At 45.3% G+C, this 23,760-nt stretch overlaps 1 protein-coding gene across 1 annotated transcript in view; it reads left to right on the top strand.

Moving 5' to 3' along the window:
* Window positions 1-23,760, top strand: part of LOC149353725 (nose resistant to fluoxetine protein 6-like) — a 52,258-nt gene that overhangs the window by 20,764 nt on the left and 7,734 nt on the right. The window contains exons 5-11 of the mRNA XM_089582753.1: window positions 2,666-2,750; window positions 8,452-8,543; window positions 9,269-9,445; window positions 15,514-15,607; window positions 17,163-17,255; window positions 18,791-18,956; window positions 23,023-23,105. Coding sequence (XP_089438879.1) covers window positions 2,666-2,750; window positions 8,452-8,543; window positions 9,269-9,445; window positions 15,514-15,607; window positions 17,163-17,255; window positions 18,791-18,956; window positions 23,023-23,105 — 790 coding nt within the window. The remainder of the gene's footprint in view (window positions 1-2,665; window positions 2,751-8,451; window positions 8,544-9,268; window positions 9,446-15,513; window positions 15,608-17,162; window positions 17,256-18,790; window positions 18,957-23,022; window positions 23,106-23,760) is intronic.

Raw genomic sequence — 23,760 nt, 5'->3', positions numbered from 1 at the left:
CTCAAGATCACCGCCTCATACAACGAAGTCTAACTCACAAGTAACCGTGCGTTCTGCACGATCTCCGAGCGCCTCTGAAGAGGCGATGAACACAACATGCCAGGGAAGCCCTGTTCCGTCGACATCACAGGGGCCGCGGAACTACTTAGAGTATAAAAAAAACACAAGCCCCAAATCATGGGGCCGAAAACAACGTCTTAGTTTTTTCACTTCCGACAGCGTAAGACAGCCTTCACATTCCACTGCAATTGTAAAGGATTATCAAATAACTTACTAGACATAAAAGACATCTTAGCTACACTCTCACATGTGGCTTTTTGTATACAAGAAAAAATGTCGACCCCTAACGCAAAAATATGCTCAAGAAATATAGTATTTCACCACAACCAATAGCGGGCAAGCCGGCTGTCGGGTGGCGTGGCCATAATAGTAAAAAATGACGTCGCAGCTTTCAAGCTTGCATTAAACACTGGGCGTAAAGCTATAGCAGCCACTCTGCTAATGCACTAAACAATAACAGTGTGTTGCATATATCTACAACTACACCTCAGAGTAACCGTGCATAAATTGAAAGACTTTTCAGGGCAGCTACCGGAGGTGTATTTAGTAGTTGGAGATTTTGACGCCCAATCCTGGTTTTGGGGAAGTGAAAAAACTGACTCAAAAGGCCAACTGAGAGAGGATTTTACGCTCTGTAGTGATGTTTATTTACTGAACACTGGTAAACCTACACACTGCTCCCCAACATTGGTGAAAATTAGCGCTTTCGATTTGTCTTCTAGCGCATCATCTACTGTGATCGATTTTAAATTGGATGTTTTGAACAACACACATGGAGGAGATAATCTTCCTATTGACTATTGTAATCAGCCTGCCACCCCACCATCAGTCATCTCAACGAAACCACGGCGTTGGGAGCTTCATTGAGCAGAGTATCAAATTTTTATACCGGAAGCCATTTTTAAAAACAGTTTTAGAAAATGTTGATCAAATGAATGGAAAGCTCGCAAATTTTATCCTTGCTGTGGCATGTTTAGCTACACCTCAGTCTCCAGGAGTGGTATGATACGGCCTTAAAGTGGCGGACCCAAGATTGCAAGGAAGCGAAGAAACAACAAAATAAAGTTAGGGTGTATACCCTTATAGCTCCCTTGCACCCCCTATAAACTTTAAGAAAGCAATAGCTAAATCTCGGTATATTCTTCGTAATGCCGATAGAACGTGTGGACCGAGTTACGTTCCCTTTTCAACAGCCAAATCAGGTTGTAAAAAATTTCCCTACGATTACGTTACTTCCGAATGCGAAATTTGAGCGCAGCTCATCAGCGGTCTCAGCTTTGCGATAGATTGAGGCCAAGAATTCGACGGCGGTGACGGTAAAGGCCGATTCACACGACGGACCGTTCGCCCGCGGCCCGCGCACTACGTGTGCATACGTCAGCACTTTGAGGGGCGCGCTGTCGGCCGCCATCCATCCATGCATCCAGCGCGCCTCTCAAAGTGCTGACGTATGCACACGTAGTGCGCGGGCCGCGGGCGAACGGTCCGTCGTGTGAATCGGCCTTAAGCTTCTGCTTCGGTGGCACGGACCTCTGGATTCTGGCGGCGACGGTGCTGGGCCTCTGCTCTGGCAACTTAAAGGCCGATTCACACGACGGACCGTTCGCCCGCGGCCCGCGCACTACGTATTCATGCGTCATCACATTGAGAGGCGCGCTGCCGGCCGCGGCCTCTCACGGCCGGCAGCGCGCCTCTCAATGTGATGACGCATGAATACGTAGTGCGCGGGCCGCGGGCGAACGGTCCGTCGTGTGAATCGGCCTTTAGCAGCAGCAGCAGACGAAGGCCTTCCACCGGTTGCCTCGCTCATGGCACAGAAAGAACTGGCAGGGAATAAACTATTTATATAGGCAGGCGGTTCGCAGTGGCGAACGCCGGCAGCTATGCGTTTCGGCTCGGGCGGTGCACGTATCGAGATCCGCCGCCACCGATACGGCGCTCTGATTGCCGCCGCACAGGGGTGGCATTGGAGGAGGAGCGAAGAGAGCGATTAAGTTATCGGGAGGTCGCGGGAGATGGCGCCAGGAGCTCGCGCAACTACAGCAGCGCGCTGCCTCGGCTGCGGAGCTGGTTAGAACGGACAACGGTGACGCCGCGAAACGCAGGAACGGGCGCGTAAGAGCTGCGCTCTAAAAAATTACACAGGTTCAACTCTGCCGAACCGAGTTTCATGTAGCGAAAGCTAACGATGTCCATCAGCGACTCAGAGTCGGTGGTAGAAGTAGTTGAGACCGATGTGTCGCCGGTGGCTTGCCTTTGTCGCTTCTTCACACCCTCTCTTGGCAAGTCGCTCTTCTCGTCCTTCTGTGGTTTGCGCCGCTCGTTTAGCCTTGCCAGTCTCATTTCGCTGAAGAGCCCGCTCACGGCGAGCGATGTCTGCCGGAAAATATCTTCGGTTGCATTTATTTCACGCATGTAATTTGGTAGCCTTTTTTTTTTCAATGGTAAAGAGCACATTTTAGGAGTATGAATTGTCGACACTGTTGTCCTTAAACGAACACATAAGAAACATAAACAATCAGGCCAATTTGCCTGCAAGCAGCTCTGGCAAATTGGCAGCCTTCTTATAGATTATTTATAGCTCGAGTCACCCTCTCTTTTACAGTAACGCCTTCGGTGATCACCGCTGAAGTGTCGGACTGCACCACAGCCGAGCCTCAACCATGGAGCAAAGCACAATTAGGGATCAGGTAAGTTGCTTTTGTAATAGAAGAATATCTCAGCGAAATAGCGACAAACTTTCAAAGTACCGAATTTTGATCGGGGAAAGGAAACAGTCGGTAGAGCCTCAGTACCATGTTACACATTCGCCGTTCGGTTACAATTTCGCATGTAGTCCCCCGTAGAAAGCGTACTTCAATTACAGTTAAGGCCATGTCTTGAACGATTTACTTGATCAAGCCTGGTTACGGAAGCCTCGGCGAAGAACTGACAAGCGCCGGAAGCCTGCCATTCAAATGTGGTAGAAAGGAAATTGGATTCTTTTGTTTTGTTTCAATACAGCTCGCGACACGAGGAAGTTTATTTCGGAAAAAAATGGCACAAAACTAAGCGGAGTGGCGTACTGCTGGGAAACATTGATACTATCGGTGTATCCTATCACAGGGCAACATGTCGGTAAACATAGTAAAGACGTTGTTTAATTAGCGTACGTGTTAATCATTTTGTGCAGTCTTTTCTTAATTTGAATACCATTTACTACTGTATCGTGATTTTCGAAGGGGTGTTTGTTTTATTTTATTAGCGAGCATGCTCCCTTCTGGGCACCTGGATGCGATGGAGATTTGTAAAGGGAAGATTCGCATGTGGCATGAGGTAAAGTAGGCCGTGGAGCCTATTTTCTTTAAGAAATCTTAGCAGGCTCAGGCTCTTAGCATTGCCTGCTAGCTACAAGGACAGGCGATCCTCCTCTGCAGCTGTATGTCCAACTTATTGTATTCGTTGACTTGACGAGTAGAATGGTGGAAACTAGGTGTTGTGCGATCGCCATAGCTCGGAAAGATTATAGTGTCGAGCAACGAAATACGCAATAGGTACAGTAGCTACTCTTGCAAGAAATTTTTCTCGGCAAAAATTTGCTGCTTTTCTTATGTAAGAAATTTACAAATGGGCCATTTTTTTGTTGTTACAAAAGAAAAATGTGCAATCTTCAAAATGTTGCTCTCTGCCACTTAAAGCGCACGTTCGGTTAAAGACACGCTGGTTAGTGGCCACCTCTTGTGGTTCCTTCACTGCGTCGTCCATGCGGTTCTGAAACTTACCACAAATTACATTAACAAATTTTTCTTTTATTTTACTTGATGTCTTTCACACGGTCTGCGTTTACTTGCTCTGAATAATTAGCACCAAACATCGATAACATAACTTCAGTTATAGGTGGTGCTGAAGTGACTTTCTGTCACAAAGTAATCAACGAAGAGAGTAAATGAATATAGAGGTGTGCACAAAGCTGAGTACGGAACACCGCAAATGAAGGAACAGCGGTGACAAGTCTGCATGTCTGAAATACAAGATGCTTAAAACTAAGAGTTCAGAGTCTTTAAATGCAAAGGATGAGCCTTATGGGAAAGCCTTATTTTTCCACATAGCATTCACGAACGGGACAGCACGAAATCAACAGAGAACTGTCGTCAACCTGCTAAATAATTTAAATCATTTAATAACTTTCCCAACACTGCTATTAGCGTGCATGTTAATATAGGAAGCATAGAGGCGCCCGTATTCCCAGACACTTCCGTTTGTAGAATCCTCTGATCACGGCCGCGTTACGCGTTCTTCCTATATGACAAATCTGGTGCTCGTGACACGTCGTCTGCCAACGGCATATAGCGACAGGTGGAGCTTACAAAAATATTCCTTCAATTTTTGCTTCTGTGTTCTGTATAAGGAGCAGCTATGTCACAATAAAGGCCGATTTAGAAAGAGCGAAAAGCCTGTGAATAACGCGAGAATCCGCCTGTGTTACCACCATGCAGCGGCGGGAAAACCGGCTGTTTGCACCAAAAGATCTTGGTAAAATCTTTTTCTCGGGAGTCCGCATTGTTCCCACGCGGTGGAGAACAGCCTATCGTCGCACAAATCTTGCTCTGGTTCTCCGCATGCGCCGAGGAGTGACGCGATTCGATGGACATCGCGTGTGCACACAGCGGCGCGCAATTTTTAAACTAAGTGTGAAATAGGCAAACATTATTAAGCCCCAGCGACAAGGGCAATCGCGTTTTAGAAATTCTAAAAACATACGTACTCTCACAAAAAAAACTTTCATCGCAACCACATGCATATCTGTAACAGTTAAAAAATTAATTTTTTAAATGCCAGCCCATTAGGTAACATGATTCACCTGTTTCCTGACGTCAACTAGCAGAGGTATGGCTTTTCGAAAAATCTATCTTCATACATCCAAAAGGCTATATTAAAAAAAAATTGGCAGTGGATTAGCTCTGGTTAAACCAGGTGAACTGCGTTAGCAATGGTGCGCGCGTTCTTCTGGTGATTCTTCGGCGCGTTGCCTTCGCCAGGTAGCATTGCGGCGTTCCTGACCAGTCAGGTGTTCAGATTCATTGGTGATCGATGACGTGGAATCACTCTGCGAGGTAGAATGTCTTCGCCGAGCTGTATCCTTAGCACGACGCTTTGCAAGACGTTCTTCACGATGTTCTGGCGTCCCTTGTGCACGTTGTTGCTTTCTCGCTTCTTCCTGTCGCTGCCACTTCTCCTTAGAGGACTGCATAGCAAAGCATTCACGCCAAGGCAAGCGCGCATTCATAGACGCTTTACAGCTCAGGAGCATGGGCACCCCCATGTTTGGTATTCCGCCACGCTGCCAGGGAGTCCACAGAACGCCATCGCCCGTTCGGCTGTACGCCTTGCTCGTCGGTAAATCGGTTTTTAAGGAAACGAAATGTATCTGTCTCGCATATCTCAGTGGACACCTGAACCTCGCCGTAACGGGAAGGGAGGAAAATGGGAGTGAACGAAGGCACCGTATTCACTAGACGCGCCTTTCTTCATTCCAAACCATCGAGATGGCATGGCGGAGTGGTTAGCGGGCTCGTCTCGCACTCCGGAGACCCTGGCTCGACTCCCCAACTCGGCCAATTTCCTACTCGGTGTTTTTTATTTTTGTGGTCTGACTAGAAATTAGGGTAATTGCTTAACCGATATCATTCGAATGCCATCAATGCACTGCGCGCCAATGGCTGCTAACTCCGGCTTCCAAGGCCAGAAGTGGCGGACCTCCTAGTGGCGCCATGTGTCGTAGAGAGAGCAAACTGCTCGGCGCCGCTGCCGCGTGGCGCGCTGACGGCGCTGTCATCTAGCGGAGCGCGGCTGAAGCAACGCTGTTCAAGGTCATCCGTCCCTACCGATCCGGGCTACGGGACGAGGCGAAACCTACAGTAGCATTGCTAATGCAATAAAATTAGTGGCCGGCTTCCCTGAAAGAAAGAGAAACCTGCGGCGGCAGCCAAACTTTGTAGCGGCCTGTAAAAAGGGCAGTTTGGCTCTACTGCTACTAAGACATAGAGGGTAGAATGCCTGTGCCCGCCAAACCTTTTTTTTCTTTACGCTATATTATGTTTTTGTATCTTCTTTGATCGTATTCTAGGCCACACCTTTGTCGGTCTGCAGCCACTGCGACTAACGAAAGCGTCAATGCGACGGTTAAACACTGTGCCTGGACAAATGGCAGTGCACGCTGGAGGCAATCGCTCCTTCCTCGCATAGAGGATTGTGCGACAAATTCAGGCAGGCGCGCCGGTCGAGCTCGTTCGCCGCGACAGTTCCTGAATAGAAGATTACCCGATGGAGGTTGGCCCTTAGGCGTCGATCATTGAAGTCATGGACGCGGAATCGCATGTTTTAAGTTGCAAATTTAAGGCGCATATCATGGAATGATCTTGTAATACGGAAAATTCTATCAAATGAAATACCCTAAAAATACGATTCCTTCTCTGTTTCTTACATAAAGATTCATGCTCATTGCACAGAGTAAAAGTTTCTGTTAAGGGGTTTTACGGTGTTTAACGTCCGAAAGCGACTCAGGCTACGAGGGACGCCGCAGTGGAGGGCTCCGGGAATTTCGACCACTTGGGATTCTTTAATGTGCACCGACATCGTACAGTGCACGGTCATCTCGCTTCCATCGAAATTCGACCACCGTGTCCCGGATCGAACCCGCGCCTTTCTTCGGTCAGTAGCCGAGTGCCATAACCACTGAGCCACCACGGCAGGCAGTGAGTAAAAATGTAATGACCGTATTTAGTTAACTAGGAAACTGGTGAGTGCAAATATCTTTCTACTTCTACCTGCCTGATTCCACAAACAATTCGCGCAGACCACTTTCGTGCTCTACTCATCGTTTGTTTCAACAATCCCTGAAAGCATAATGGGGTATTCCACTCTCACATTCCAGAGTGGTCCGCCCGCAGTGCGACAGAGCGCCGAGAAAGTAGGAGAGCACTCGCCCCAAATCTCCGTTTAGAACACTCGAGATCCGGCCAGAGCTCGCCGTAGAAGTTGGCTTTTCGCTGGCGAAGAGATTCCCCGGATTTTTAGGTCTTTCACGCGCATGCGTTGTCTGTTTCAGAGCGGGAGGCAGTAAGATGCCAAAAGCATAGTTTCTAAGTACCATCTAGAGCGAAAGCTGGCTCCACCGCCTATAGGAGATACAATCCACGCTTTGAGCCTAACACTAGCCAAAGCAAATAGAAAACCTCATCTTCCCGGTAATCATGCGCCTCTGATCGTGGACGAAGTGTAGCGCTCCTGGCTTTCCCTCAAGTTATATTTAGATACTCCATGGACAAAAGGAAGCGCTCTGTTAAAGGAAATACGGCATGCGGACTTGTCCTTGAATCCGCCGAATCTGGCGCAGACGTCTAGACTACTGCGCGGGGCGACCTTGGTTCGGCGATTGTTCACAGTCTGGCATTGAAACATGCTACTCGCGATCCCGACCTGCGATTCGTGCACCCTTGCTCCGAAAAGTGTCAAAGAAACTGTATCTAGAAGGGCTCGGAATCTGTGATTGCAATTCATCGTAATTTTAATAGCAGCAGCCTTCCTACGTGGAGGTGCTAGCTCAATGCGTGGAGTAAAGCTTCATAATGGGGCTTATCGTCCTGAACGACTTATTGTTTGAGGGTCATAAGCCTCAGAATGGTTCAGAAAGTGCGTGAACGGAGACAGTGTACATGGCCGTTGCCAGGGGGATAGCCTGGCGCTGCCGGGCTTTAGTTCGGCAACGCGCACGCCTGCTTCTTCCTATGCTTTGGAAATAGACCTCCCATTGTTTGCGTGGGGTCTGGGTAATAAAATCCTGGCTGCGACGGATGCATTTCGCTGAAAGCGAAATGTTAAACAATTGTGTATTGCGCGATTTCGGAGCACTTGAAGAGTCCCACGCCGTCGAAATTAATCTGGAGTCCTCCGCCGTGGTCTCTACCATAGGCTTGTGCAGCTTGACGTTATGCCCTACATACCAACAGCTTCCGCGGTCGACCCAATAAAATGATGTAATCGCTTTTTCACCTCGCACGTTTCAACCACTGAGACACCCATATGCTATAACCACCCTCCTTTTCATTTACCGTCGATGCAACATTATCTTTCCCGCTGTTCTAAAAATACTTCCAGCTATTTACAGAATTTAGTGATATTTCAACAGGCGTTGTACGAAAAACACTCGCACGTTGTACGAGTGTTTTTCAAGCACTCCTCAAGTGCAAGATCTACAAATCTGCTAGAGCAAGTGTAAAGGGCCACACACTCATGCAAAGAAATAATACAAAGACAGCAGCGCAGCAAGGGAACATCAATAATTTTTGTGCATATATGTCTGGCTATTACAAAGCATGTTATGCATACTAATGACTCTTCTTCGTTTTCCAGCGCATTCCTAGGATTACTTGTCGTCACGGTAATTTTCGCAACGTTGATCGATCTCGCCACGCAGTCCAAACAAGAGCACCTGGATAAAAACGGTGAGTGCCCATTCGACGGATGGCGTTTCAACTAACTGGCTGTTGATTCTGGCACAGTTTTTGAAACCCACGCCAGACGTTTCTTATGAGCGGAAGAAACACTTAATTCTATTATCATTTACACAGGCAACCTGGAAGATTTGTGCCGGCCGCTGCGTGTAAGAATTGTAACTTCCAATTAGAGCAAGAAAAAGGGGGCCTTCACCACGAGATTTTTTTGCCCGAAGTTTGATTAAACGTCGCAAGAAACCATAAATGTCACCATTTAAAAATTATGCCGAAAATAATACCAAACATTTCCGGAGGCCCCCAAAAGTTGGAAGAAGAAAAATAATGGGGTCGTTCGCCTGCTGACAGCGTCTGCCGCGCCGCTAACAAAGAGGCGTTAATTGTACGGCCAATTTAAGAATCTAATGCAAGACGCTGGATATTTAGAACAAATGCTGCTGCAGTCAAGATTTGAAATTTTCTATTCATGTGTCCAGCGCGATAAGGTACGTAAATATGAATTTGTGCCATTTATGGGCTGCCTACATCTTACCAGTTGCAACGTTTCAACCTCCTCGGGTTGCACGAAAGTTAAGCAGGTATTTTTGTCTAATTACCTAAGTAAGAAAATAATAAAGAAGCGCTCTTGCTGAGCCAGCTGTCAGCAGTGATGCTTCGGGGGCATTACTACAACGCACTTACCACTGAGATAATGCATAAAATCAATTATGTTCCAGGTTTGCTTCACAGTATACTGACCGCATTCTCAGCGGCGGCGAATACGCGGACATTATTGCATACAGCCGAAAAAACTGACCCCAGCCACCGTCTGCAGTTTTTCCACGGGCTACGATTCTTCGCCTCAGCCCATACCGTACTTGCACATACATATGGCCTTGTGTCTGACGTTTGGGGTAAGTCTAATTTGATGTGCGAAGTAATGGTTGCATAGAGGCCGCGCTTTGATTATTCCGTTGAGCGCGTTTAGAAGTAAAACAGGGCTCGACGAGACAAAAAATATGACAGTGTCCAATTCCAGACGGCGTTGAAATGCGATCCCATATATAAGCTCACTACGACACTTACACCATGCTGAAATTAAAAGGCGAACCCTGAGCGCACCACGGCTCGCTACGCCGCGTTGCAGAAGACGTGGCAATGGCGCAACTGTCGCTATGGAACGTCGAAAAGTCACCAGCAACGTACTGCTCGCATTCTGTTACTCGGTACAGTTGGGGAGCGTGTGACCATGGAAGGCGCTGAGCTGCACTCGCGATTGCGTAAAAGCGCCGCGATATTGAACTGTTAAGGCAACGCAAAAACCTGGTGTACAAAATTATACCTGCCGTATACAAGCTATAGTTGCCATCCTGATGCTACAGCAGCTTAATAGTATTCTTATTTGCTTCATGTACACCTGCCTTAACATGCCACTAACTGCGCATAATCTTAACTTGTTCACTTCGTGAGAACGAAGGTCCCCATTTCCGACGAGACTTTAAGACAGTGTCTAGTGCGACTGGTTGGTTCAGATATTAAGATTCATCAACATGCTGTTTTATTGTTACGCTATCTAAAACTCCATGCTGCCTAACGACTGCGTTTTGCCTCTGTAGTTTCACGCGTGTCGGATGCGCGTTATTTGTTGGCGGGGTAACTTACTTCCACCAATTTGTCAACTCTTCTGAAATAGCGGTACAACGCAAATCATAGGCGGGCCAAGCTTTGCAGCCTTGCTTGTCATCCGCTATGATCCCTTGCGAGAACTTGCACACTCAGGTCAAACAGTTCGCTTACACCAACTGAAAAATCAAAGACACGAAACTCATAAACGTAGAGGGCTTACACAAGTGCCACCTATGGTTTTCACACCACGGTTGTAGGCTCACATACTCTCGCCCACGCACAGTCGGACGCTAATGTCTTCGTCGAACGAAAGCAGCCGATATGTGTGCTATCATGACGTCAATTGTCCGTTAGAGCTACGGCCTACTAGCTACTAAGTGGTACCACGCTGCCACCTAATTACCACCCCTACTTCTTCCGCTAGCTACTATGCAGCCATAATTCGAGTCACGCTCTCCTCCCAACCGGTGCTGCTCATTCCGCTTAGTTCGAGGCGCTTAGGGGTGGTGCCACCCAATCAGCGCCACACGTTCTCGTCTGGTTACCACCGGCTACACCATGGCAAGTAAGCCACTTGGTGGGCAGATGAGCACCGGTGCAGTGGCACATGGCAGGTGCGCTATGGAAGGTGTTGCCATTGGTGGAAAATGTTGAAAAAAAAACTATATGATGCTCTTTGGAGCCGCATGTAAAAGGAAGCACCAAGAATACCTGGCCTGCCAGTGTACATATCACTTCCGCATCTAATTTCTAAAACCTTCTACAACCTAAGAGCCGCTTTCGTTCATCGTTAAACGCGCGGCGAGACGGCTGTTTATTAAGAAACCTCCATGCTCGCGACTTAGTCAAGGCAACCTGACATTTTTCGGCGCTAAACTTTTGTAACTGCCCTTTAATATTGTTGATATTATCAAGATACGATGCCGGAGCAGTTATTTCCAACTCATGCAATTCGTTCAGGGTGCGCTTCAATTCACGAAGGTGAAGGCGCTTCAAGAATGTTATCCGTGATAATGCTTGGGTAGGAGATTCTTAACCTCCTGCTTTAAAATCCCACTTTTGAAAGACAGAGATCTGCACGAGCTCTTTGAAGCAAGCACCTACAACATGCTGAAAAATGTAACCTGAGAGGAGGGAATTAGCTTCCATAGCTCCTACCGCGGTTGGTGAAGGAGCCGAGTGTACCTTCTTATCTGAACAGACGCCATACAGTGGTCGCTGAAAAATATCGGCCCAAAATAATATGCATGCACAGTAGGTAATGTGCCAGCAGAAACGCAAATCCTGTTAAGTCTGGGATTCGAAGGGGTTTAGAAATGCGTGAAATGTATTCTATCGCTTTTCAATGGGCCATTGTCGACAAGGCTGTGCTTACTAACTTGGTGAGAACAGAAAAACTAAGGTGATAACGTCCAAGATATACTGATCGATCCTTATGGTTTCATACAGAGTTGAAATCTCCTAGGTGTAAAATTTCCCGATCCGTGCGGAGGAGGATTGCCAAGGACAAGAAAAACACTTTTCTATCTTGCTGCATTACATGCGCATACACAAAAATAATTCTCCACTGCTGACCCGAAATGGCGAGGTCACAACATATGACCCACCTCTCATCATTAGTGCAATACGACAGGTCAGTCATGGACCCTCCAGACATGCGTTTCGAATGGTTGACGATAATATATCAGGGTACAAACACCTCAAGACCAGTTTCTGCAACGTCATCCACAGCCAGCTTAGTTTTTTGAATTGTAGCCATATTCACGATACAGCTTTGAAATAGGTGCTTTAACTGGTACTACCGACATCGATTCCGCAAGCCTCTAACGTTAAGGGTAGCGACCTCAAAAACTTTGACTCGCGCCATTCATGATTCAAACAAAGGTGGAGCTGACACAGATCTGGTGAAGAAAGTGGCCGTGATTCCTTACATGCATGTGATCGCCCACGACCTCAACAAAAAAAAGGCAAAGAAACAGGGGTGCGTGTGGTGTTTTCTGCACCAGAGAAACTTTCCAAGTTGTGCAGGAAAGCGAATTCCATCGTTGTTGCAAACAATGACTGCACTGTTAGGCACCGGAAACCGTATGTAGGGTGCGCAAAAAATGCAGTTCATTGAATGTCATTTCCCTGTGGCCGAGCCTACATCGGCCAAACGGGCAGATGTCTTAACGAGAAGCTGACGGAACACAATAACTGTGTCATCGGGGCATCTCGCCATCTCGGCATACACTGCCGTGACTGCGGACAATGTAAGGAACGCGGTCCCTTCTTCGAAAGAACCACGATAGTTCTCAAATACGTAAATAAAGCGGTGAGGGAGATAGCGGAAGCTTGTGAAATCGCTGAGAGAGCGGCCGATTGTGTCAGAATGCCATCGGTGTTTTAGAATGAAAAAAAAAGCGCCCATTTTCAGGAATCTAATCAGGAGTGAGTTAGGAATGTGCGGATTTCATTCTGTGCCTCTTGGGTTCGTGCGCTATAGTCTTTTAGCCTGTGTTTTGCCTGCCCGTTCGTGGGAGAGTTGGTCCTGGCGCAATGTGATGCCGGTGCCAGATAAAGCGTGACATCTTCCCTTTTCTTCCTTTCGTTGCTGCGCATGCGCGAGATATGGTATATGTATACGCTGCGCGCAGCAATGAAGTTTTGTTGAAGTCAGCGCTTTGTGGTGTTACCTTCCTTGTCCATGTTTGTATTTGCGCTGTGTACCGTATTTTCCGGTGTAAAAGACGCACCCGTGTATAGGACGCACCCCCCATATATGCAGGCCGTCATTGAAAACTTCGGTATATAAGACGCACCTATGTTCAAGACGTACCCCAGATAGGCTATTGAAGCTTAATTAAACACACTTGCGTGAATATCGCGAAATGCACCGTACCAATGAGAGTCATCTAAAAAGTTAAAACTCGCGCCATGCCCGCCCACGTTTAGCAAAAAAAGAAAGAAAAAACTAATGAACTCTCCTTATGTCCATAACAACATTTTTTTTACTTAAAACCATCGAAGTCTTCATCTTCGGATGCGCTATCAGAAAGTTCGCCCATTTCTGGAGGCAACGCAGCTGAAACATTCTCTTCGCACTACGTACACGGAGCAAACAAAGTTGGAAAGCGTGACTAAAAAAGAACGCCGGCTTGTCTTGACAATGGCGAGAAGCGCGATTGTCGTCATCGTTTGGCATTTCACATTACTTTTGCTTGGGGCCTCCGAAACGGCCATGTGTTTGTGATCCCGGAAGTCGTCATCCCCGTTTCATGATAAAGTTCACCTAAGAATGTTGCGCACGGCGGTCCCAGTATTCAAATATTAACCGTGTTACAACCGCGTTATTGGTAGTGATAGTTTTTCGGAGAAAAAAAAACTTGAACATGAACCTAAGTAATTTATGAACACGCAAAAAAACCTGAAAAAATCGCGTATAAGACTCACCTTTGTATAAGACGCAGCAGCAAGATTTTTGAAAAAAAGGCGCGTCTTATACACCGGAAGATATAGTAATTGTAAGTAGGAAGAGACGCCGGGAACTCAAGCATGCGGCGGAGGTAACGCTTACAGATCGTAACAAAAGTGTCTCCTTGCGTGCCAGACCTGCTGCGGCTGACACGATGGAGCACACCCAAGGTGTGCACCTCTTTCCACACAGTGCGCTCGATATATGGTCGGCAGAACGAATATGCACCGTTCACAACTTAAGTTCTAAGACAATAAACAAATGTGATAAAATGAAACTCCTCAAAATATCTATGGGAGTCAATCTGAGTGATCGGCTCCTAGCGTTCCGAAAGATACGGATACTGGATGGCCAATAAGAACAACACGAATCAAATACTTATTCGCGTTCAGTGAGGACGAAAAGGAACCAAGCCAGAACTCTTGTTCGGAAGCTTGCTGAGAATGGCGGCGAATATGGATGTGCGCAGACTAGCAAAAGAAAGTGATGTCGTCTGTATACACAGAGAGATGGACATCACCACACAGAAGTATGGAAGAGAGGCAAAAATTAAATAAAAATGAGAAGAGTAGAGAACCTTGAGGAACACCTCTAGACTGCTTTTATCTACGCGAAGAGAAACCGTCTTGAAAACGAAAGAGTTCCTCAAACGAAAGACCTGAGGTTTAGGGGAATACACCTGCGCAAAGGAATTGAAGAAGAAAACGTAATAGACGTGAGGAGAGGACAGAGCGCTCTGTCCTGTCCTCCCGTCTGTTTCGTTTCATTCTGTAATCCCCTTGTGCAAGTTTATTCCTTTAATTGCTGTTATGAACCAACTCGCCCAGACAAAAGTGCTTATTGACCAGAAGTTTGTCGTCAACGCTGGGATAAGCTTTAGTATTGTCTAAAGTGACAACAGCGTAAATCTCCCTGCACCACCCAACCAAGCAAATTCTACTTTCCATATAAATGCGCGCTGACCAAATAGAGCGATCTGGTCGGAAGCCAATCTCTCATGGGGAAAGTATGCGACCAAAGCTGAAATTTCTATCGACCGCTCAGCCAAAAGAATCTTGTTCTTCAAATCCGCATGCCTTGGAAAAGAGAGCACGCTTGTCGGAAGCCGTTTTTTCATAGAGAAATTATGTTACTATGGGAGATAAACTGGTTATTATATGACGTGACAAAAGTGTAAATCTTTCTCGACCACTCAGCCAGACGAATTCTGTTCTTCAAATCAATGTGCGCTGAGCACATAGAACAAATTGGTCGGATGAAAATGTGTCTGGGAGAAGTTATGTTTCTCGGGAAATAAACTTGGCTGACGAGTTGATCAGGCGCTGTATTGTTGTGACCAGCACAGCAGTAATGAAAATCGCCATAATAATCTCCAGGTCATGCTCAAGGATTTCATTATTCTTTATTGCAGAACATTGGCAAGCTCCTAGTAGCTGGAGATCTGAAGGAAAAAGGCAAGAGAAGCTCCTGAGGAAAAATTTAAAATCAAACTTTTGACACGCCAGAATAGATAACATCCAGACAAAGAGGCAAGGGGTGTGTTGCTAAGACAACCTCTTTGAGATTCGACACTGCCACGTTTACCAAATCAACGCAGCAATTAGCCCAAGAAATTACGTTAACCGCATTTATAGGCGCATTTAGAGACATCATCGCAATCGATGTGAATAAAAATAAAATCTTCGACTCCAATGCATGCAAATCTTTGGACTGGTGGTTTCTAACAAAGAGCGTCGCTATGTATTGCGTTTTTCTACATGGTACATGTATTATCAAGGAAAATGAGGCAAAAGATGCGTATTATTCTGCCAATAATTCCTGCTGTTTTTGCACTTGAGCTTGCCTCTCATTTCTGTGTTGGCATGTACGATTGATTGTGACAATAAAATTATTGCCTTTCAGGAAATCAGCTCCTTATACTCCGCAGTGTTTCAGAATGGGACAGCATGATTATAACGTCCGCTTTCAACAGTGTTGACACGATGTATTTTCTCAGGCAAGTACATATAACATGGTAAAGAAAAAGGCTCGTACCGACTTCGCTAGTTACGGTATGCGCTAAGGTTGATGTGTTCCTCCAAAGGCGAAAAAGCAAAAGAATGACGAAAGGGACAAGCGCAGCACTCCGAACATTTTACCATATGAAGCATCTTCCACTGTGGCAGAATTAGCAAAGATTACTCTGGAAATATAAGAGCATAGACGCCGCATTTCCGCAGGGGGAGTAAGTTAGTGTTCCTTTTACCCGGTGCCATATTTGTCTTGGGAGGTTTCGAAGCCCCAACGTAAGCTACAGTATTCGACTAGAAAGTAGCACGTAAATTTTTGTGCATTCGTTTATTTATATCTACTGCAATCCCTTGTATGGCCCATGCATCAGTGGGTATAGTAGAGAAAAAATACGAAAAAACATACGGCTACTTAAAAAACACGACACAAATGTTCATCTGCATCTAGTACAAGAACTATCATAGTTGCAAACAACGCTTCATGTTTTTAGCGTAGCATGCAAGGCGTCAGGAGACGCCGGCTGCGTTTTGTGCCGTGTAGCACCACTAAAGTGCCCAAGCGCAAGCGACTCTTTCATGCGTCCGGGTACTTGCGCTTATACAAGAAACCCATGGTACCAGAAATGGCTTCGCCTATGTCTCTATAGAAAATACAGTGCCCGAGAGGATTCTTTCTAGGCCATGTATCCGTGCTCTCTAGCTGCTCTGGAAGGCGTACGATTGGAAGGGTAATACACTTAATAATACACTTAATAAGTAATACACTTGAGCAGCTTAAATCTAAATAGAAATAAAGTCCAAATGCCCTTAAGCGCTCCACCGCTACGTGAATAATTTTCTAAATCGGTGGATACTGCCCAGAGGGTCAGAGGGTGCGGACAAGGAGCTATGATGCTCGGTATCCACCAAATTTTTTAAATCAAATTTAATCCAAGATGTTCTGGTCATTGTTCGTCATGAAATGAGTTGTTCCATTTAATCATGCAAGCGCCGGCCCCCAAGCAGCCCCGCTTTGTGCTTTAAAGCGTCGAGTGCAAAGTCTTAGATGTGCTTATTCTTAGGTTGTGTCAGTCAGGTGAATGAAGTGTCTGGTAGCATACCTATTGCTACTTGTGGTGCATACATTATTTAAAATACAAACAAGATTTTCGGCATTGACGGAGTAATTTTTTGAAAAAAAGTGTTTTAGGAACAAGGTGCATTTACAATGGCGAATCACTTACGACACTAGACTCATTTCAGCTGATTCGTGACTGCTGAAACGAGTCTTGCCCAAGCAACTAGCGAGAAGCCGTAACGAACAGAGCAAAACCAGTCGAATGGCGCCCGCGTCAAGATTTTTTGTACGTGTCTTTAAGCTCCAAACGGTTAATATTCAGTCGTATACTCTGTAAGGCAAGATATGTTTTTCTGAATTACCACAAACGCAAAGACTAAGATGAGGTCATTGAATAAAACAACGGCGTGCTGATTCGCGTTGATTTAAGTGGCAGTTGGGGACGTTGGTAGTAGCTTTGACACGAACATTCTTTTGTCTTGCAGCGGATTCTTCCTGTGCGTCATAGTCATGGCACAAAATAGCAACGCGCCCCTAGGCTTTGCTGTCGCGGTCGCTGTGCTTCGACGGTTGATCAGGCAAGAATCTACACTCTCTTATCTTCGCGGTGCATCTGGCACCATGACCAGACAAGTGGTGCTGTGGTACATCGTACGATGCACTTGAAGATTGACTGCAGCCTACATAGATACAAAGACCAGTACGGTTGCGCTCTGCAGCATTACACTAATTTTATTGTAAGTTGCACCTACAAGAAGTCTTGCTACATAGCATCTTTCCAGTGCAGTTTTATTTTTCTCGGTGCAGTTTATAAAAAATTATTCCTATTAAAATTTCTGACACTTTGAAATTTAATTTTCACAAAGGTACAGCTCCCTAAATAGTTAAAAGGTTTTTGCACACCTCAGATGTCAAGGCGTGCGTGCAAAATAATAAATTTATATTGTAAGAAATCTTTCAAATATTTCTTAAAGAAAGGGTTTGAAAAGTTCACTTTCATGGGGTATGAAGAATTTTACGGAGAGAATAAAGTGAAGTGGGAATCCGTCACTCCGTTTATATGCTGTCAGAGATAGGATTAACAGACACTTACATTTCTTTTTGTTGCCAAGTTACCCGCCGTTAAAAATGAACATTCTTGGTATTATATCGTTGAAGCATTGGTCACAAAAAATTCAAAAAGCAGGAAAAAGAATTGTTGCTTCCAAATGTGATTACATTATAATTTCATGTATCCAAATCAGCCCATCAATTTTGTAATTAGAACACTGCTCAATTTTTAGCGCATTCCAATGCGGAAAGTGCGCCTCGGCTTAAGCCTAATAATTTCTCTTAAGCCAATAACTCCCTCGGATATGACGAAAGACATGAATTTGAGGAGAGGTTCTTCTCAGCTGCAAAACTCCATCACAGGAAACATACCCCTTGCGACCACTTTTAAGTCGTCCTCTGGCAATGCTTGCAATGTTCTCCATGCTCGCAAAGCGGGGCGCTAGAGACGCTAGTTCCTTTCCGTTCTTGCGCATGATGAACTTGATATTACTGCCACACCAAGCTTGCAGTGTCTCTCCCCTCAGAAGCCAATTTGGCAAAAGAGTACGCAACAAACCCATTGCTTTAAGTTCCTGCAACGTTGATCCCAAGTTTCAGCGTTCCTTTTCTAATTTGCAGTGGCAGTACACATGCACGCACGCACACACACACACACGCACGCACGCACACACACACACACACACACACACACGCGCGCGCGCGCGCGCACGCACGCACACACACACTTCAGAGGTATTGCGCTACCATTGCACTAGCTAGTTTTTTTCTTCAAGAATATGCTCCCTATGAAAACTATGAAGAAAAAAAATAATTGTGTCCAAGATTGTTGTGATAGTACATATTTAAATGCGATACTGCAGCGTTTCGTTTCAATATACGCAGGTTTTTAAATTTCTATAGCAAAGCATTTAGAATGCCATATTGGTTTTTACTTAGAGCTAAGCTGAATTCCTGTGTCGAATGCGGCCCGAGCAGTTTGTAGAAGCTGAACATTTAGCATTCGGGCGAAAAATAAACATGACCAGCCCACTTACACGGCTTCTTTTGCTCTTCCTTACAGGGTGTGCATTCCGCTTTTCTTTGTCATTATATGCTTTTACGTTCTCCCATGTTTCGTCATCGGACCGAATTCCAAGGCGTTCTTCGACAAGTTTTACGTCGAGATAGCGGAAGAGTGGTGGCGCCTGCTGTTTCAGATCAGAAACTTTTCCGAGATCTCAGTCCGGGTAAGCTATGCTGTTGAACTTGGAAAATTCGCGTTCCAAGGTTTCCGTTACCATTGCTATCGCGGAGGTACCCATCAGAGCCCGAGAAAACAAAATTACTTTCCTGAAGTTGTATTTCTTTGGACGAGTATTGTGATTGCGACACCTTCGCGGATACGGAGGCTCGTTGTCACCTTCTGGTGCTCCTCAGTGTACGAGGCAATTCTAAGGTGTCATCGTGCTCCGTCGTGGGTGAACGCAGAACTCACAAGAACTGTCCACGCTGTGCAAGAGATGGTAGGAACGACGCGACGTTCACCATGAAAGGTATCTTGTATGCATTTATAAGTAATTCTCCAAGCCATTAAAGCACCGTACCATCAATACCCTCCACTCAGCGTTTGCTTTAGAAGTGCAACTCTTTTGTTATTCATGATGCTCACTGCCGTCGCACATGTGCGACTTGCATCTCTACTAGGGTGCTGAATACGACCTCACAAACTGACCAAACTTTCTCGTGGTTATGGGGCAATTATAATGCATTAATAGAGTTTTGCGAAGTGCCTCGGGCCTCGAAGGCAGGGAATGTTTTCGTACTCAGGTACGTTTAACGTACTGACGCCGCCCATTAGTTATGAATAACGCCGTAGTTGATTCCCCAAAATAATTTCGACCGAGTGGGGTTCTTTAACGTTCTCTGACGTCATACAGCATGAGAGCCCTTGTACACAGCGCCTTCATCCTGCGAACTTTGGACTAGGAGCCGAACTCAGCAACCACTGAATAACCGCGGTGGTTCCGCAGGGACCTTTTGACGTCCGGGATTTTTTTTGCGCTGTAACAGCCTCATACAGGGATGGTGATATCAGATGCAATGTTATGGGATTGCCTTTTTTTACAAAATCGTATGCGACTTTTGCAACAAATTCTGTACCTTTCTGTCTGCTCTTGTGCTGTCGTTGCCAACATTTTTTCCTCGTAAAGCATACTAACGACCATCCACGTCCAGAGATTAAAGTAGTGGTTCTTTCTTACTCAGTCGTCTGGAAAATATATAATGACGGAATTGAGGATGAACGTGCTTCCAGTGCAGCCTTGCGTCTTACGAAAAGTCAGTGCCGTAAGTAATATAATCAAGGCTTACTGCTCTAAACACAATGAAAAGCCGTGGTTTATCATAAGTGAACTTATATGGGCATTGTTCCGCGCAACGACTGCAACTCCCACATTAGTGCATGTGGCCTAGGACATACTAATCCACATTTCTGCACGAAGACCTTCGATAGGTTTTACACATTTATCACATTTGTGATCAACATCCAGTGCATGTAGACTGGTAAAACAGTTCTGGAAACTGCGTTTGCTCCTCGCTTCCCCCAGGGCTACGGGGCCGATGGCGGAGGGTAAGAGAGGGGAAAACTGTTTTTTGATCTAAATCTGTTTTTGATCTATATCAATGATCTGCCAGCACATGTGACCAGTTCAATAAGATTGTATGCAGACGACTGTTGTGTCTACCGCAGTATCCTCTGTGAAAAAGATTCGGAACTGCTGCATAATGATCTTGATTACATTTTTTCCTGGTGTCTAGATTGGAATATGGCCCTCAATCTGTCGAAATGCAACACAATCTCATTCGCAAAGAAAAGGAATCCTAAAATCAATAGCTTTTTTCTTGGGTGGGGTAGGCGTGACTGCAGTTACAGAATACAAATATTTGGGAGTCATGTTTGCAAGCGACCTTTCATGGAATACCCATGTCCGATACTTATCATCTAAAGCCAGCCGCGCACTTAATTTTATTCGAAGAAATTTCTGGCAAGCCCCCGTTGAACTTAAAGAAATTTTATACTTGACCAATGTGCGTCCAGTATTAGAATATGGCTGTTCTGCTTGGGATCCTTACACGAAGCGAAACATAAACGAGCTTGAGCGTTTGCAGAAACATGCAGCCCGCTTCGTTTCGGGCAATTACGACTTCAGAAAAAGTACCACAACAATTAGAAATGATTTGCGTTGGCCACTGCTCGAAACCAGAAGGAAATATCTCAGATTGTTTCTCTTCTATAACATATTCCACGGCAGAACAGGCATTGACAGGGACATATACACGAAGCCACCAACTTACGTATCTCATCGAATTGATCACTCGATGAAAATCCGGGAATACAGATGTAGGGTCAATATTTTCAAATACACTTTCTTTCCGAAAACAACCCATGACTGGAATAATTTACCTGAACATATTGTTACTGCTCCTTCTTCATCTTTCTCAACTCAACTGCTGTGTTGCATGTCTGACTTCTGATTATTTTTTAAATGTTTTTTATGTTTTTGTCACCAGAGTGTCTGGTGCAGTTTGGCTTTTTGTTTCACTTTAGTTCTGGTGTATATTATTATGTCGTGCAGAGCCTGCGTATTAAATGTATGCAACGGAATCGTACTTTTTTTTCTTAGATGTTTGAAAGGAAGTGTTGCTGACCTGTCGGTAACCGCGGGGTATGAATGAACGTATGTACGTACGAATTACTCTTGTTCCCCCTTTTTTTTCGGTACTCCCACTACAATAATGCCCGTTGGGCACTGTAGGTGCTGTAAATAAATAAATAAATAAATAAATAAATAAATAAATAAATAAATAAATAAATAAATAAATAAATAAATAAATAAACAAACAAGGTTTGGAGACTATGCGCAGGGGCCACATATCCAGCCACGTGCGATCTCTACGCTGTTGGAAACAGGTCGTCTCGCCCTAGGCTATGCTTGTTAGTTGATGCAGTCAACAGAGCAGCTGCTTCGACGTCGGAAGTCGTACCTACTGTATAGTCAGATAAAACTAAAGTGTGCAGCGAAGCTCCGCCCATATTCAGGACCGCCGCACAGAATTTCTCCACGACGAAAAAGTAGTCCGTTGCTCAAAGTTTTCTTGTTACCTAATCAAGAAGCAATTATCAAAAGAGAAAAATTGCAAGTTACAGAATTTTGGCACTTGTCTTGTTTAATATATAATCAAGCATTAAAAAGTTGATTCCATTTACTATTCCGATTGGCCAGCGGAGTAATACACAACGCCGCGGACTGCGTGGCGCAGTGTTAGGAACCGTTAGTTTTTAAGTTGTATCCTACTATAGATAATTCATGAAAAAATTATGTTGGAAGTGCGCCAGAAAAAATCGATTATCTTAGGTTCATTTGATGCCTTAATGTAAAGATACGTAGGTATGTATATAGTATATGTGCCACTGAGTCTTCGTGGCGGTTGCCGTGGGACGCACATACAGAGGGAACCGATATGGTTTGTTCCATATTAATACTTATATGCCAGAAGAAAATTTGGCGCGTGGGTTGACGGTACAACTTCCGGAACCGGTTGCGAGTGACCAGTGGAACCGAATTCCTTGCAGGAGCTTGTTTGATTTGTTCTGGTCCGTCACAACGCGGTCGCTTTGAGGCGGATTCAGATGCTGTTCTGTGGATTCCGCATCCGCTCCAAATTCACTTGCGAAGCTTACACGAGTGAGCCTCGCGTTCTGATCAGTAAAAAGGAGGATGAATACACGCAGCGGTAAAATAATGGCAAGAGCGATGGCAGCCACCTTTTTTTACCTTAGCATGCTGCTGTTCTGCGTGACATCTGCCCCTCCGAGAAGTTTTTTCCTCAGTATATAGATTGTATTCACATGTCGCCACAGGCACCATATTGCGGACCACGTACGGCTTCCACAGCTCACATCAAATCAGGTGTAGATAAACGGATTAGATAAGCTCGTAGGCTTTTGCACCCGTCCTAGTGCACCAACATGGCGGCTGCTATGACGTCAGTCCAAACCATCAATACTGGATAATACTTCTATCATTTGTGCGTCCAATGCAGTGGGTCACTTTTTTCCTTCTGCCCTGCCTCTTGCTGCGACGGATTCCTCCATGTGGGGCAGTTTATTTTTGACAGCCTTACAGGCATGATGGGATAAATTGCTTTATGTTTGCTTCTTTGCTGACTTGGTTTTCGTGCGTTAGCTCGCAGTGTCCATTCTAAACTCGAAAATGTTCACTAAGTTGAGAATGAATGTTTTTTATTTGGCAGACGATGTTCCTCCACACATGGAGCCTCTCCGTGGACTTTCAACTTTTTCTCGTTTCTCTTCTCGTTTTATTGACCCTGAAAAAGTAAGTTCAGCCGCTAAAACTGTAAATAGATATTTGAATCGTTCTGTGGTTAGGATCACAAAGAACATAATGCGATTGGCCGGTAAAAGAGTTTTTTTTTCTTAATATTGTTTGCACTCTCCGAGGCTGCCAGAATGATAGCTATGACAAAGCAGCCCGCCTAGAGCGGAGCTCTTTTTGCAGTAAGATGTTGTGGATATAATCTTTTCACCAGAGCTTTGGATATATAATATGCGATGTTTGCACGGTTCCATAGGGTAAGAAAGCGTGTAAATCAAGCTAAGATGTCAAACGAACTCAGTTACAGTTTGCCCCAAGTGGCACACACTTCTACTCGCTTAAGGATGGCAAATGCTTCGAGTTAGGAGCCACTGTGCACAGCTTGTAATTAGGTGCATTAAAAATCCGTAACCCTATTTGCTCCGGTAACTAAAGCTGTGAGTGCTGGGTTTGCAGGAACAACGAAAGAAATTTTGAGTTTAGCTCGTTTATACTGAAAGTAGTTCGGACGGCGCGAAAACAACAAAGACAAAGGAGACACGAACACAACAGGACGGGCGCCACTACTTTCAAGATATGAACTACTTTCAAGATATGAACCAACTAGCCCAAATCAAAGTACTTCTCGTTTATACTAATGAATGGTTCTGCTAAA

This window comes from Amblyomma mixtum, chromosome 3, assembly GCF_055824585.1.
Source record: "Amblyomma mixtum isolate Tamu chromosome 3, ASM5582458v1, whole genome shotgun sequence".
Taxonomy (NCBI): Eukaryota; Metazoa; Arthropoda; class Arachnida; order Ixodida; family Ixodidae; genus Amblyomma; species Amblyomma mixtum.
Note: the sequence above shows the minus strand (reverse complement) of the source record. Positions and strands in the feature narration are given on the sequence as shown.